The sequence below is a fragment of the Chaetura pelagica genome, unplaced genomic scaffold (genome assembly GCF_000747805.2).
Source record: "Chaetura pelagica isolate M959 unplaced genomic scaffold, ChaPel_1.0 scaffold543, whole genome shotgun sequence".
Lineage (NCBI taxonomy): Eukaryota > Metazoa > Chordata > Aves > Apodiformes > Apodidae > Chaetura > Chaetura pelagica.
The window spans coordinates 267,646-281,403 of NW_009952569.1; the positions used below are offsets into that span (position 1 = coordinate 267,646).

General features: G+C 45.9%; 1 protein-coding gene across 1 annotated transcript in view; it reads right to left on the reverse strand.

Moving 5' to 3' along the window:
* STK32A (serine/threonine kinase 32A) overlaps positions 1-11,995 on the reverse strand; it is a 19,535-nt gene extending 7,540 nt beyond the window's left edge. The window contains exons 1-6 of the mRNA XM_009993483.1: positions 11,914-11,995; positions 9,779-9,834; positions 8,409-8,560; positions 7,033-7,206; positions 4,402-4,439; positions 469-558 (exon numbers count right to left, since the gene is read on the reverse strand). Coding sequence (XP_009991785.1) covers positions 469-558; positions 4,402-4,439; positions 7,033-7,206; positions 8,409-8,560; positions 9,779-9,834; positions 11,914-11,965 — 562 coding nt within the window. The 5' untranslated portion in view covers positions 11,966-11,995. The remainder of the gene's footprint in view (positions 1-468; positions 559-4,401; positions 4,440-7,032; positions 7,207-8,408; positions 8,561-9,778; positions 9,835-11,913) is intronic.
* Positions 11,996-13,758: the final 1,763 nt, after the last annotated feature.

The window sequence follows — 13,758 nt, forward strand, 5'->3', positions numbered from 1 at the left end:
AGCAGTGCAGCAGTGTAAGAATTGTGCTAGTGCAGTGAAGGAACAAATGCAAGTCCTTCTGCTTCATTTTCCTTCTCAAGGGTAGCAAGAGCATCTCACCCTTGCTACAGGGCATGACTGCTGCTTGTGAAGTGCTCCGAGATCTCAGGAGTGGAGCTATCTTATCTTATAACCAAAAGAATGCAGTACAGTGTGGCATAATGGCACCAATCCCGTGTCTGCAGAGGCCTGGCCTGTGTGTGCCCTCGGCAGACCTGAGCACACTGCCCAGCGCCATGAGGTGCCCTGGGGGACAGGGCCAGGCTGCCCCACAGCTCCACCACAAGCCGGAGCAGGCACTGTATTACACACCAGCAACAAAAGAGCTCAAACTTTCATCAGGAAGGACTTCACCTGTATCCCAGCACAGCTGCCAAATCAAGCCCATCAGCTGGCAATGCAAGGACACCAACCAGCAGCAGCTCTTACCCATGTACGGCTTCGTGCCAGCGATCGTGGTGACTTGTGCTTCCTTGGTCAGCATCGTGGCAATGTTGAAATCAGTGATGTGCACGTGTCCTGAAAAACAGTGGTTAATGCATAACTTGATCTGCTTTAATTTCACACGAGGAGCAGCTTTGAATCAGAAACATAAACTAAATTATTCTATGGAAAGGAATCTCCAGGAAAAAAGGAATTCTGGTGGGAGAATTGATAAAAATATTCCTGCCTGCAGGCTGGTCACTGATGTATCTTGTTACAGCAAATACTCTCTTTTTACCCTTTGGGGAGCAAAAATCTTGGGAGTTCTCCAAGTAGTCATTCAATAGTGATTATTTTGATTCTTTCTAAATTTTGGGTGAAAGAGAACTGAACTTTCCTCACCAGAAAAAAAATCCCCTATATCAAAAGTCTGAAAGTTGATGCTTTGGTGATGAACTTCTGATGTCATGCATGGATGCTTTGAAACATTTCTGTAAATGATTACAATTGTGCCTCTACATCTGTTATCAGGGTGGAGTTTGTCTGCTGTGCTGGGGTTGGACCTGTCTCCACACTTTCTGGGCTGCCAGTGCCACCAAAGCACAGGTATCAAAACTGCAGTGCTTGTAGGTGGGGGTTTGAAGGAAAAAAGGAAAACCTGGGGCCCCTCTGGAGAGCTGCTGGGAGAGCATGGGTCAGGTGCACAGGGCCCTCCTGCTACCAGAGACCCAGTGTCCAAGGCAGCACTTGGGAGGAAGAGTGACCCGCAGCTGCCTTTCCTGGTTACGTGCTCTGTGTCCTTCTGTTTCTTTTCTTTCATCTCTAGCTCTCAGGCCACTTTGTAGGGAGCTGTTTTCATAAATATGAATCATAAAGGCTTACTAAGAATTTGATATTCCAAGCACAAGCCTTTCTCTGGATGCATCCTTTAAATTATTCACTTCAAATAAATCACTAGCCCACTTGGGAAAATCCCCACATCAAGCCAAGGAGGCCCAGGGCTCTGCACAGTTCAAGTTGGCTGAACAGGGACTGGAGGTTAGAGCTGGGGTGGACTGGACCACCAGACAGCAGCTGCTGGTAGCCAAGAGGGAAGCATGGGATGCTGCTGCTGGGCTTTAGGGTCAAACTTCAAGGCTGGTGTTTTCCCAGCTGCTCAGCATCTCCAGCTGTAGCCAGTGTGGAAACAGCTCAGCCAGGCAGTGCTGCAGGTACCACATCCCTCCCCAGGCTCATCCTGACTGCCCCAAACTGGCACTTCAGGTCAAGCCTTTGGTTCTGCATTAAGGGAAAGAATTTTCTTATTATATTCAGCACCTCTACTGTGTGATTCCTTCACCTTTCTGGAGCATCTTTTGTGCAAAGAGTATAAGGCTTCTGCAGATTTGACTAAGAATATTTTAAAGAAGATGAAGCTAGAGATGTCAGGAGCTGTGGAATAGACAGGCTGTTGGGCAAATGGTGCTGTAGCTTCCTTCACCTGAGACGAGAGAACAAATGGCCTCCCAGTGCTGTGCCTGCATTGGCACAAACTCACCCATTTTAGTGCTGCCCTCGAGAACCTTCCAGCAGCAGTACAAGAAATAATACTGAGCAAAGCTATTACAGGGCTCTTGCAAAAAGCCTATTGGTCTTACTGGAGTTAAAACTGAGCTTTTCTTCAATTTTATTAGACAAATGACCTCGCCAAAATCTCCTGATGAATGAGTCACAATTCCTGGAAACTACCATCTGTTATATTATTTTATTCCCAGGTGAGCTGTGCTGTCTTTGAGCCAAATCAATAGACTCATCATTAAAGAGGAAAATCACTTTTGAGCTTGGAATGACTGTTGGAGGTGGTCATCTGCTGAGGATTTTTCATTGTGGGACCTGAGCCAGATCTTTGAACAACTGCTTTATTTATTGCCCAGAAAGACATTTGCCTGATATTCCACTTTGTTTCTAGCTCACTTCAATTTCTTAGCTGAAATTGATATGGTAATACAGAATGTCACTGCCCAGGGTGGCAGAGGCAAATGCATGAGGGGCATGTTAAAGTCAGGACAGTTGGGAGCAGGACAACATTTCATGTGTGGCATCATGAGAGGCAGTTGTACCATCAGAAACTGGACCATCCCCACACACAAAGACCAGATGATGTGCACATCCTGCAGCCTCATTGGAGATCAACACCAGCCAAGAGGGCACTGCAGTGTGACAGACGTGGGCACCTTCAGTATGTGAGTCTGGAAGGGTGAAGGAGTCACAGCTGGGAAGGAAGATGGGCTGAAGGGCAAGAAGAGTCTGAAAAGGAAGGACTGAAGTCTGATAAATGATGGTTTCCAGGTGCTTCATACTCTCAGGGGTCTCATCTCAGTCAAGAACATGCTAAAAAGTTGATGTTATCAGATAGCATATGCTTTGTGATCACAGTTGTGGAAGCCTGGTGAAGGGAGGGGAGTGAGGAAAGAAACACTGAAAAACAAGCACCATCTACTAGGGTAAATATAGATAAATATACAATGATAACAGTTGCTCTGGGGGCAAGAAAATGCTGAACTCTGTGTGCCCAGTGCTTTCTGTGTGCATCACACCTTTGTTGCCAGAGATCAAGAAAAGAAATACTATGCCATAGTCAGAAGGACACTGAAGTCAAGGGCACATCCACAGAAAATAACCAACTCCTCTGCAACAGACAGTTAAAACATCTCAGCAAGCAGAGAATGGGCTCAAAAATGAGCCCAAATTGCACTGTTATTATACAAGTTTGCAGGTTATATCCTGCTGAGCTGAAGGCAACTGCAGAGACAAGCAGAGGTTTTTTTCCCTGTGTTTTTTCCTTCCTAGAGGATGCTGACCTACATTTCTGTAGCTCTAGTGCTCCCAGCTCCCCTGTTGAGTGACTCTTATCACCCTGTCCTATGCAGAGGCTGGTCCCTCTGCAGTGCTCTGCCCATGGGGCAGGACCCAGTGGGGCAGGAAAGGCTGCTGCACTTGGAGGCAACAGCAGCTTTGCTGACAGCTCCTAAATAAATAATTAGCACTTTGAAATTAGAGGTCACATGCAAAATGAGGAGAGTCTGAGCTTGGATGCTGCCAGGCAACCTTAGTCACCCATAAGAGACACTGTGGCTCCTTGTGAGCTTCAGCATCTCTGTTACAGCCCCTGAGGTGAGAATGGATTCAGATCTGCCTGGTCCCTGCACTGCCTCTCTCTGAGTGCCTGGCTGTAGCTGCTAATGAAGATTCCTCACAAAGCCAGTTACATGGATTTGCCAAAAATACATGATGAAGTGTTTTTTTAATGAGTTAAAGGCTAGTAAATATCAGACAATGCTTCACTGTGAGAGCTTTGATGGTAGAAAAAAATGTGTCTAGAGAATAATGCAAAAATAGAGTTTTCCCTGAGAAAAAGGCTAAAGAAGAATTGATAGCAACACTTATACCCAGCACAAATCCTCTTCAGAGGTTCCTCCCAATGTCAAATGCTCAAAGAAAAAAGTCTGAATGAAGATTATCTATTTAACAATAATTCCTTCTGTTTGTGAGCAGACTTTATACCCAGCCTGCAATTTCATGAGCATTTCCATTCAAATAATTACATTTTGAGTATGTTTCAAGCAAGAGCCAAGAAGATCTTAAAATAAGGTCTGGTCAGCAACTGAGAACAGCAGCACAAGATGTGTTGTCCCTTGTGGGGACACCATCAGGGCTGGTCAGAGGAGGTGTTGGTCCAGCTCTGAGGCACCCCCAGCACCAGGGCAGCCCCACAGGAACACGCTGCTGCTGCTCCAAAGCAAAAGGCAGCAACCACAGCAGGAAAGGACAGTTCCATTCCTATCTGAACTGCAGGACAGAAAGGAGCACAAGGAGAGTAAAACCACACCTGAACTGTAAAGTGGTTGCCCTGTTTCTGCCTCTGCTTTTACGAACAACTACAAACCAGCTGGTACTTACCATGTTCATCCAGTAGAATGTTGTCAGGCTTGATGTCTCTAAGAAAAAAGGTAGAGAAGGAGAGACAGCCATTAGCCTGGAAAAGTGACATGAGAGGCAGCTGCAGACACCTGAGGAAAGCCCAGGCTCTGGGGGACACACTTCCAGAAATGTCATGTCCCAGAAGGTGTCTTTGCTGGGGCTCTATTATTTCTGCAGGACTTGAATTGAGCACAGGAGGCAGACTAATGGAACAGCAAGGGCAGCAGTGGTGGTGCAGGGCTGTGAGGGCTGCTGCTGTTGGGTCTGGCTACACCCAGGCAGTCCACCTACCATGTTAGAGCTTCTTATCTTTTCCCTCCTTTTGCTCTTTGGTCAGTTTCAATACTATATTGACAGGTCTTCTTCTTTTACTCAGTAAAAAAGAAATTATTTTAACATCTTTGTTCTTGAAACAAATGGGTTCCCTGCAGGTTTTGTTCCAGAATAAAACAAAACCAAACCAAACCCCAGAACAAAATAATAATACCTGTGGCAATGCTGCAGGGAAATACTCTCCATTGAAGGGAGACACCTGATATGCCTACTGTATCCACCCGAGTGACTCTACAAGACATTACCTGTTTTTAATGAGCTAATTACAGCAGTCCCATTCACTCCCACCAGCCTGAGCCAGGCACCTGGTGCTGGAATGTCCCATGGGGAGACTCACACACACGGCAGGAGCACAGACAACAACCTGGCACCAGCCTGATGCTCCTGCCAGGTCTTCAAAGGGAAGAAATGAGGGGGTTTAGGGTTTTATCTTTAAAAATGCAATCACTAAGAAAAAGTTTGAATTCACTAAGCCATCTGGAATGAAGAAAGGACAATGTATCTAATTATTTTTCAATAGCTTGTAGTTTTCTGGCATCTTCCCACCAAAACTACCTCCAGTGGGCTATAAAACCCAGTGAAATTAACAGCTATTTTCTACTCTTCTACCTGTAGGTAGGAAATAATCCAGCCATCAATCTGCATTTGCTGTCTCTGCACAGCTTTGTTCAGACAATCAGCAATCCCTTGCCTGTCTCCTGATGTTCCTGCTACAGGTGCTGCAGTGTCACTGCCTCAGCTGAGTCACTTTATCAGTCCAACAATGTCCCACTGGGTTGCAGTGTTAATTAAGCAACTTGCACTACAGTGTTAATTAAATCACTTGCAAGTTTTGTAGGCTGCCATACATGTTTTTTTGTACTTAATTCACCTTAAACCCACAAGCATTGCAGCCTAAACTTGAGCTCCTCCCACCTGTATTTACAAATAACCCCTGGGCTGTTCCCCTGGTACCTGCCCCAACCTGCAGCCACAGTGGGACACCCTGTGCTCCCTTGGCTGTCCCAGCTTCCATCACTGCAAGGAACAGTCTCCTCATGCAGACTCATTCTCACAGCATTGAAACATGAGAACCTCCAGCCAAGTAGTCCTATAAACACAGCTACTAACTGCAAGACATCACTGACAGAGAAGGATTTCTTCCTTCTGCTTCCCTCACTCCTGTGTCCCACCCAGTTTGTTCAGGCCAGGCCAACAGTGTGAGGATTTACCCCTCACTGCCCAGGACAGAGACAGCCAAGGCAGTATTGCTCCATGTTTAATTCATGCTCATCCATTATTTGGTGCTGGGGAGCAGGTGCTGGGCACAGAGGGACAGTGCCATGTCCCTGTCACTGCCAGCTTTGTCTCCCAGAGCACAGCAGTGGCTGCTGGAGCCTGAGCGGGGCAGCTGGGCTGTCCTGCCTGCCTAGATCAGGTGTATCAGAGTGGAAATCTATGCAGGTATAAAACAAAACAAGCAACAGGAAAGGTGAGACTCCTGAGAAAGCAGGAGCTAACCCCAAGAGGTCTGACTCCAACCAAAGCAGGGCAAAACCTCTCTGGGCTCTCCCCAGCTGCATAGGACACACAAACATCAGCCTTTCTGCTTCCCCATCTTAGAAACAGCAGCCAAGCCCCTTGGACCCCCAAGGTTTGCATCACCTGGCACACCAGGAGGAACCAGCTGCATACCCCTCCTCCTGGAGCCAAACCTGCCTCTCAGCCAGGGAAAAACTCTGCCTCCTCTGCTATTTAGCAGGTCTTTGGATGTCTTGGAAGAGCTCAAATATCTTTCCAGTGGCTGTGAAAAATCTTGGTGTCCAAAAAGAAACTCTCGCTACTTTTAGAAAGGGATTTAACCTCACAGAGAAAAAAACTGGGTTTGGTCCCATTCCTGGTTTCTAGTTGTGCTACAGAGAGGGGAGCAAAAGGGAGACACCTTGGAGGGTGACAGCAGAGGAATTCAGAATGCTGATGCCTACCCTCCCTGGACCAGGATGGATATTAATGAGCTACAGCTGATTAAACCTATTAGAGACAACATTTTGCAGGATCACCAAACAAACCAAATAACTCTATATCACAGTTATCCCAGGGGAGAAATAACATGCTTCCTGTTGTATGTGAAGCACTTTTCTCAGGGAAGCCCTGGAGTTTTACACAAAAACAAATGTATGTGGCAGAATATTTTGTTTAGCTCTTAAGCTTCTACGTGTCTTTTCATGTCAAAGAGGAACCAGTCTGCCCCTGCTGCAGTCTACAAGCATGGGTCCACCCCTGAGGACCCCAGCTGACCTGTGGATGATGTGCCTGCTCTGGAGGTAGTCGAGGGCCAGCACCAGCTCACAGATGAAGAGTTTCACGGTGCCTTCTTGGAACCGCACGTTTTGCCGGAGGTGGTAACGCAGGTCCCCCCCAAGCAGCAGGTCTACAACCATAAACATATCTTCTTCATCCTGGAATGAGTACCTGAAATGGCAGAAGCACTTTTCAAGGATGGCAATATATAAAAAAAAGACAGATCATAAAGGGACATAGAGTAGCTCTGGGAGTACTCAAATACTCAGTATCACAGTGGAAATCCAGCTGGAAGCCCTGGATAAACACTGCCACTCTTGGGGCTCACACTCAGCTCTTCAAGATGGACATTTTGTCTTCTCCAAGCAGCCCAGGGAAGTGACTCCAGGAGCAGTGTAGAGAGGAGCCCCAAGTTAGGCACAGCCCTGCCAGAGCCCCAGCCTGTGGGCTGCTCCGAGGCACAGACCTGGGCTCTGGCTCCAGCCTGTCCACAGACCCGTTTGCTCAACACCACAGGGGATGCAGCTGCTTCTGCTGTTGCTCTTTAGGTGACCTCGTTTGATGTCACTGTTTACCAAGTGTCCCTTTGAGATAGTCTAACGATCAGCAAGGAGCTTTTTTCTCATGGATTTTTCCTTCCCCTGACACCAGCTTCTCGGTGGGATGAGCAGCACCAGGAACTAGAATTCTGCCCCACACCAAGCCCGAGGTCTGGTATCGCTCAGAGGGCAGGATTGCTAACAGCTGTACCTGAGGGCAGGGGGACCTGACAGGAGCAGAAGGGGGGCAAAATCAGACTATTTGCTCTGTACAGGTCTGCACATCTGCATATGCTGTTTAGTTCTCAGCTGCTGAGTGAGTTTTGTCTGGGACTCCTGCAGGTAGGAAAGCGAAGTGTGGAGATATGTCCAAAGCTCTGGGAGGTCTCGCTGCGTGGTTCTCACTCAAATCCTAGTTAGAACAGCAGCAACAAAATAATGAGAGCTCACCTGACAGCACTCAAGTTACAGGATGTTTCAAAAAGGAACACAAAGTTATTCAAAGATTTGGTATCTTCAGTGTGGTTTAGCCTCATGTTTGTTTTCAGCTTTGCTAAGTTCTACCTCATTCTAAAAATTAATCCAATATCCAGTAAATTTACCCACTACCCCAGAGGGAACCTATAACTATAGGATACTGGCCATTAGATCATGTGGTGTGTGTGAGACCACAGCACATGAGATGTTATTGGTGTCCTAATAAAATTAACCTTGCAGACTCTAACAGTAACAGTCTTATTTAAAATTTCTTTATACTGCCCCACTGCAGGAAAACATGCTGAATTAAAGAAGGGGGAGGTAGCAGTGTGTCCTTAGCACTCATCAGCATCTTACCATAAATTGACTAGGAAAGGGTGTTCCAGACCCTGCATGATCTGCAGCTCCTTGAAAACATTTCTCACTTCATTACGCTCCACACACTTCTGTTTATTCATGTATTTCATGGCATACATCTTCTTGGTGTCGTTCTTTTGCACAACACAGACCTAAGGGAGCAAATGAAGGGATAAATCAGAGATGATTTGTCAGTGAATTCTGGCAGGTAAAACAGTCCCAGGAGCATTCTCCAGTGGCTTGGGCAAAGCCCACACTGCCAACTCACAGCTCCCTGCACTGACACTGCAGCCCTGGACATCGCCAGTAAATACCTCACCCAGTTTTCAGCCAAAGAATAAATTTTTCTGGGGGAAGGGTGAGGGGAAGGAATTTATCACCACAAAGGCAGGAGATAGTGAATTGCAGATAAGTCAACATTTTCTGTAACAGCAGTAGCTAATCTTGGTCATGTCCATCCCTTCCACACCAGTTACTGTTTGAAAGAGTCCTTTCCACCACAGAACTACAGGTTAGAAACTGGGGAGCAGGACCTGATCTCCCCAATCCTCATAAAGTTCATTCAGCTCACAAAGAACCTTGGGCTTTGTTGGAGGGGTATGAGGGTTTGAATTTTAACCTTTCCTAGAGTTATATTTAATAAAATTTAGAACTAAATGGTGCTTCAATGAACGACTCAGAGTTTGTAAGAGCAAAAAACAGCACACTGATTTTTCAGATTTTTTTTTCCACAACAGTTTATGAGTTTCAGATGAATTTGCAAAATTTCAGTAAATCTTTTTCTTCTGCTGCTAAATATTTCCCTGTGTCTAGACATCTTTGTTGTACTCTGCACCCAAGGCACACTCCTTTTCTGGCATGAGTGTGCCCTGATGTGAAAAGGCAAATGACCTTCTAGAATTCTATCAGGGCATAGAAGTGTGGAATCCTCTAACAGCATAAAAATAAAACCAACCTATGACAGTAACCTGATGCTTAATAACAGACACTTTGTTTCACAGAGAAATGTCCCCTGAAAAAACCTGCCAGGCCCTTCATGTTGACTGTAGCTCCTTATTAAAGATCCATCATGATGCTCAGTGTTGCTTCACTGGGGAACCTTAGAAAATGCTTATTCAGAAACATAATGAAATTCAGCTCATTTGGTTTACCAGTATCCCATTTTAATCTCCTGTAATATAATTTGTAGCTATGGAACAGATGAGGAACCAGGCTCTGATTCTTTCTTGATTACCAGGAGTTGAAACTCAGGTCAAAGCTCCCAGACAATGCAGAGTTTATTTCTTTACTCTCATGTGAGCCTCTAATTCGCCCATTTCTCAGTTACATTTCCAGATGTCCAAAGGGTGATTAGTTCAACAAATACTCACTTTTCCAAAGCTGCCCTTTCCAATAGCTCGTAGAATTTCAAAATTATCAAAGGTGACTGCAAGAAAGAGCAAACATTCAAATATTAATGGCTGAGCAACCATTTGAGGATATTGCATAATTTCTACTTTTTGTCCATAAGAACTGAGAAAACCTAGGGAAACTTAGCAACTTCCTGTTGCTTTTGGAGACATGGGTGCTGTTTGAACTTGGTGTTTAACAGACTTTTTTTCTTTCCAGCTCAGTGACAAACACAATTTCCCTCGTTCAGCCTTTTTCCATGGCAAATAAGGCAAGAAACCATCCAGAGAATATTTTTACTCTGCCCTACCCATTAAACATGAAAGTCTCATCTTATTCCTACTGAAACCAAAAGCAAAGTTTAGTGCATTAGATGTTTGTACTTTGTGAAGACATAAATGCTAATGCCAGTCCTGGACCCACACACCAAGTGTCCAGTCATTGGGGGAGCCAACAGGCACACCAGTGTGCAGGTCTGTTTGCACAGACACGCTGCTGTGCCAGCAACTTGGCCTTCAGGCTGCAAAGCTTTCCCTCTTCACGTTCTGAGGCCACAGCCTGGCTTGGAAAGTGCAGCTCTCAACATAATTGTCTTCTGCCACTTTCTTCATTAATTGAAGTGAATGGCACAGAAAGCAAGAGGCGTTTGTACCCAAAGCTTTTTAACAGATGAGATTGCAGGCAAGGAAGCTGCTGCTAATCACTGACACATCCACAGACCTGTAATAGAGGTCAGAATAAACCCTTTTTCCCTGGGACATGTCCTGCCTCTGAGCTAAGACCAGGATAACAGGGCAGACACGCACTAAATCATTGCCACCACACAACTTTAGGGAAGTGTACTCAACTTTGCTAGTGGTTTGTGGAGTTTATTTATTTATTTGACAAAGTGCATGGTTTCTCCAAATAAAATAACCAGGCAGCGTGGGTTTCATTCAACAGAAGCATGATGCATCAAGGTTACCAAACTGCCTCAGCTGTACACCCCACTGCCCATGCCCAAGCTTCCTCCAAAAACATGGCTGAAAACAGGCACTGCACACCTGACCAGGAGGGTAATACCTGCTGGGTAACCCATTCTCAATGATATTTTAGAACAGGCACAGTAAATTAAACAAGTTGTTCATCTCATTGCTGTTATCTTTTCAGGTGGGGGGCCACAATCAGCCAAAGCAGTTTAGGGTTTCCAGCTTTAGTGTGTGGAAAAAAGACCAGCTTTTAGGCACAGAAGCCCTTTTTCAAAGGTGGAATAACAGTGAGTGAGGATGCTGATGGCCTGCAGGGAAGGTGAGAGGGGCAAGCAGCCCCCTGTGCCTGCCCGGGGGGGGCAGCTGCCGGGGGGGCGGGGACTGGGGTCCCAGCACAGGGCACTGTGAGAGGGGGCAGACACCAAGTGCAGAGGTCCAGCCAGATGCTGACATCTGGAACAGCTGTAAACTCAGAGGAGTTAAGCTGGCAGCCAGATTTTGCATGTAAACACCCTCTACTTCTATTGTCTTTTGCCAGGAATTGCTTTCCTGAATGTGTTAACACCCTTGGCCTCCTTGTCTTTTAGTATTAATGTATTCTTTAGCATTTTAAACACAGGTCTGTAACTGGTATGGTTGTAAGAAAGCTAAACTGCATACTTTTTACTTAAGGCTCTCAAACTAGGTACAATCACATTTTAACCTCTCTCTGTGTTAGCTTTCCTACCATCCCCAGTTTTCATAGTGAGCCAGTCCAGACATGCACTTCCAAAGAGTACTGAAATTTGCAGTGTCCAAATCAGGAACCAAACACATGCTCTTCATCCCAAATCCACACCTACAGATTTGACAAGCCTCATTTCACTGCCTGGTGGCATCTAAAATAACAAAAAAGCCAAAACATTTGTCCTTCAGAGAGAAAAATAATGTGATATGCCAACTCAGACAAATTATGTTTAAGAGATGCCAAGGAAGATAATAGAGTTGCTGTAAAGAACCAACTGAAGCATAAGCATGAAACAGCATTCTGAAAGAAGGAGTTGTATTTGTAAACCCTGGTTGAAGGAACAATATTTAGATAGAAAACATCACAGTCCCTGCACTGCTGGACTCTGCAGTCCCAGACAACAACCAGGAAAAGCTCTTACCCTCTTCACTGCCATTGCAGCGCGGTGACTTGCTGGAGGTGTTTGCTCCCATGGCGCCCTCAGCCCCGGCTCTGCTCTCTCCACCTCTCAGATGTGTCACCCCCAAAGCCTCCGGGATGGTGTTACCTTGGTCAGCCCCAGCAGAGCTCAGCAACCTTCTGCTGCTGCATCCTGGAGAAGGCAAGAGGCAAAAATTCATCATCATTCAGGATACAGATGCCTTTTGCAGCTTGCCAGTTTCTCACTGGGGGTTCACTGCTCTGGAGACAAAACTGAGTATCAGGTAAAAAGCACATTATAATGGAGTTTACTGGTGAAACCCAGTACAGTAACATCATAGCCTTGCAATCTAGACCAGGACTGCTGCCCAGTAAGGGGCAGGAGTGAAGAAACAGCCTGAAAAGATCTGAGGATGTGGCTCACTTTTGCTGTATCATCCAAGGTATTCTATTTTGTAGCTTCAATGATTTAGAGATGATAAAGCATGACTAATTGTTGTAAGGTCAATATCCAAAATAAATGGACGTGGTGACTTTGCTAGATAAAATCAGAAAGGCCCTTTTGACTGCTAAGGTCATATGGAACTGTAAAAGCTGTATAAGAAGAAATTCCAAGTATTAACCTCTTGGTTTAAGCTGCTACAGAAGTCTTTCCTTCAGGGCAAAAGAATAGACTTTTGTTGTTGCTGTTGGTTGTTTGTTGTTTTTTTTTAATGAGAAGATTTAATGAACACTCAAGGTGTGATTACCATTCAGTTTCTTAAAAAAATTTTCATATGAACAAGGAAAAAAACCAACAAAACATCTTTTGATTGATGGTTCAGTGCTGGCTGAAGTGGCTGGTTTGCCTCTGACACTGCAGGAGGAAAGGTCTGTTCAGCAGAGACAACACAGGTTTCAGTTTTCCAGTTCTCCCCCAAACCCTGGTGTGGATATACTGGAGCACATGATGCTGTGCACTTCAGTGACACTCGAGGGAGCTTGAATGATCTTACACAAGTTTTAGCAGTTTTATTCTTAAAACACTGACAGGCAAAGCACCCTTATGTGCTTATTTTGATACTAATGTCCCTGTGAAAACACACATTTCTGTTGGAAGTACAAAACCCTAGAGGAATAAAATGAAGGACTAACAGTGCAGCACAACCTGGACTTCATCCAGCCTAGAGTATATTCCCCAGGACATTCCGATTTTCACTGCACGTTTGAGGATGCAATGCAGCCTTACTAATTTATTTCTCAGATTTACATTCTGGAAACACAGCTACTGAGTAGAGTCCCTTTTTTACTTGAAAGCACAGGCGTGAGAAAGCAGGTGTTTGGGAATGCCCGGGCTCCCGGCTCCGGGGCCAGGCAGGGCCCTTTCACATTCCCAGGCACATTTTATCCTCAACAGATAAACGTAAACCAAACCAAAGCAGAGGAAATGTAAGCACTGGAGTGCTGTGCCCAGGGTTTACAACGGCTCTGCAAGCAGGAGGAAAAGAGCCCAGCAGGAGGAAGGGGGGGGTGAGACGTGCACACAAAGGCCAGCAGCTGGTTGCATTGTTAGTGTTACCACTGGTGGGAGGCTACCGAGCATCCTCTCAAGGGAACCACCAGACCGGAGGGGTTCACAAACAATTTCTCTTATCACCTTCTCGTTGCTTAGGTGCTGGTGAGGGGCAGGGTGCTGCTGCTGCCCTCTTGAAGAGCTGAAACCGGGCAGTAACACGGCAGCACGCGGCATTACCCTGTCACTGGAGTCCCGGAGAAATGGAAGATTAACACGAACTCGTCCGCAGCCACCGCCAGGTCCCCGGGTGTCACCTTCGGGTCCCCAGCCCGTCCTCCGCCCGCGGCCCCG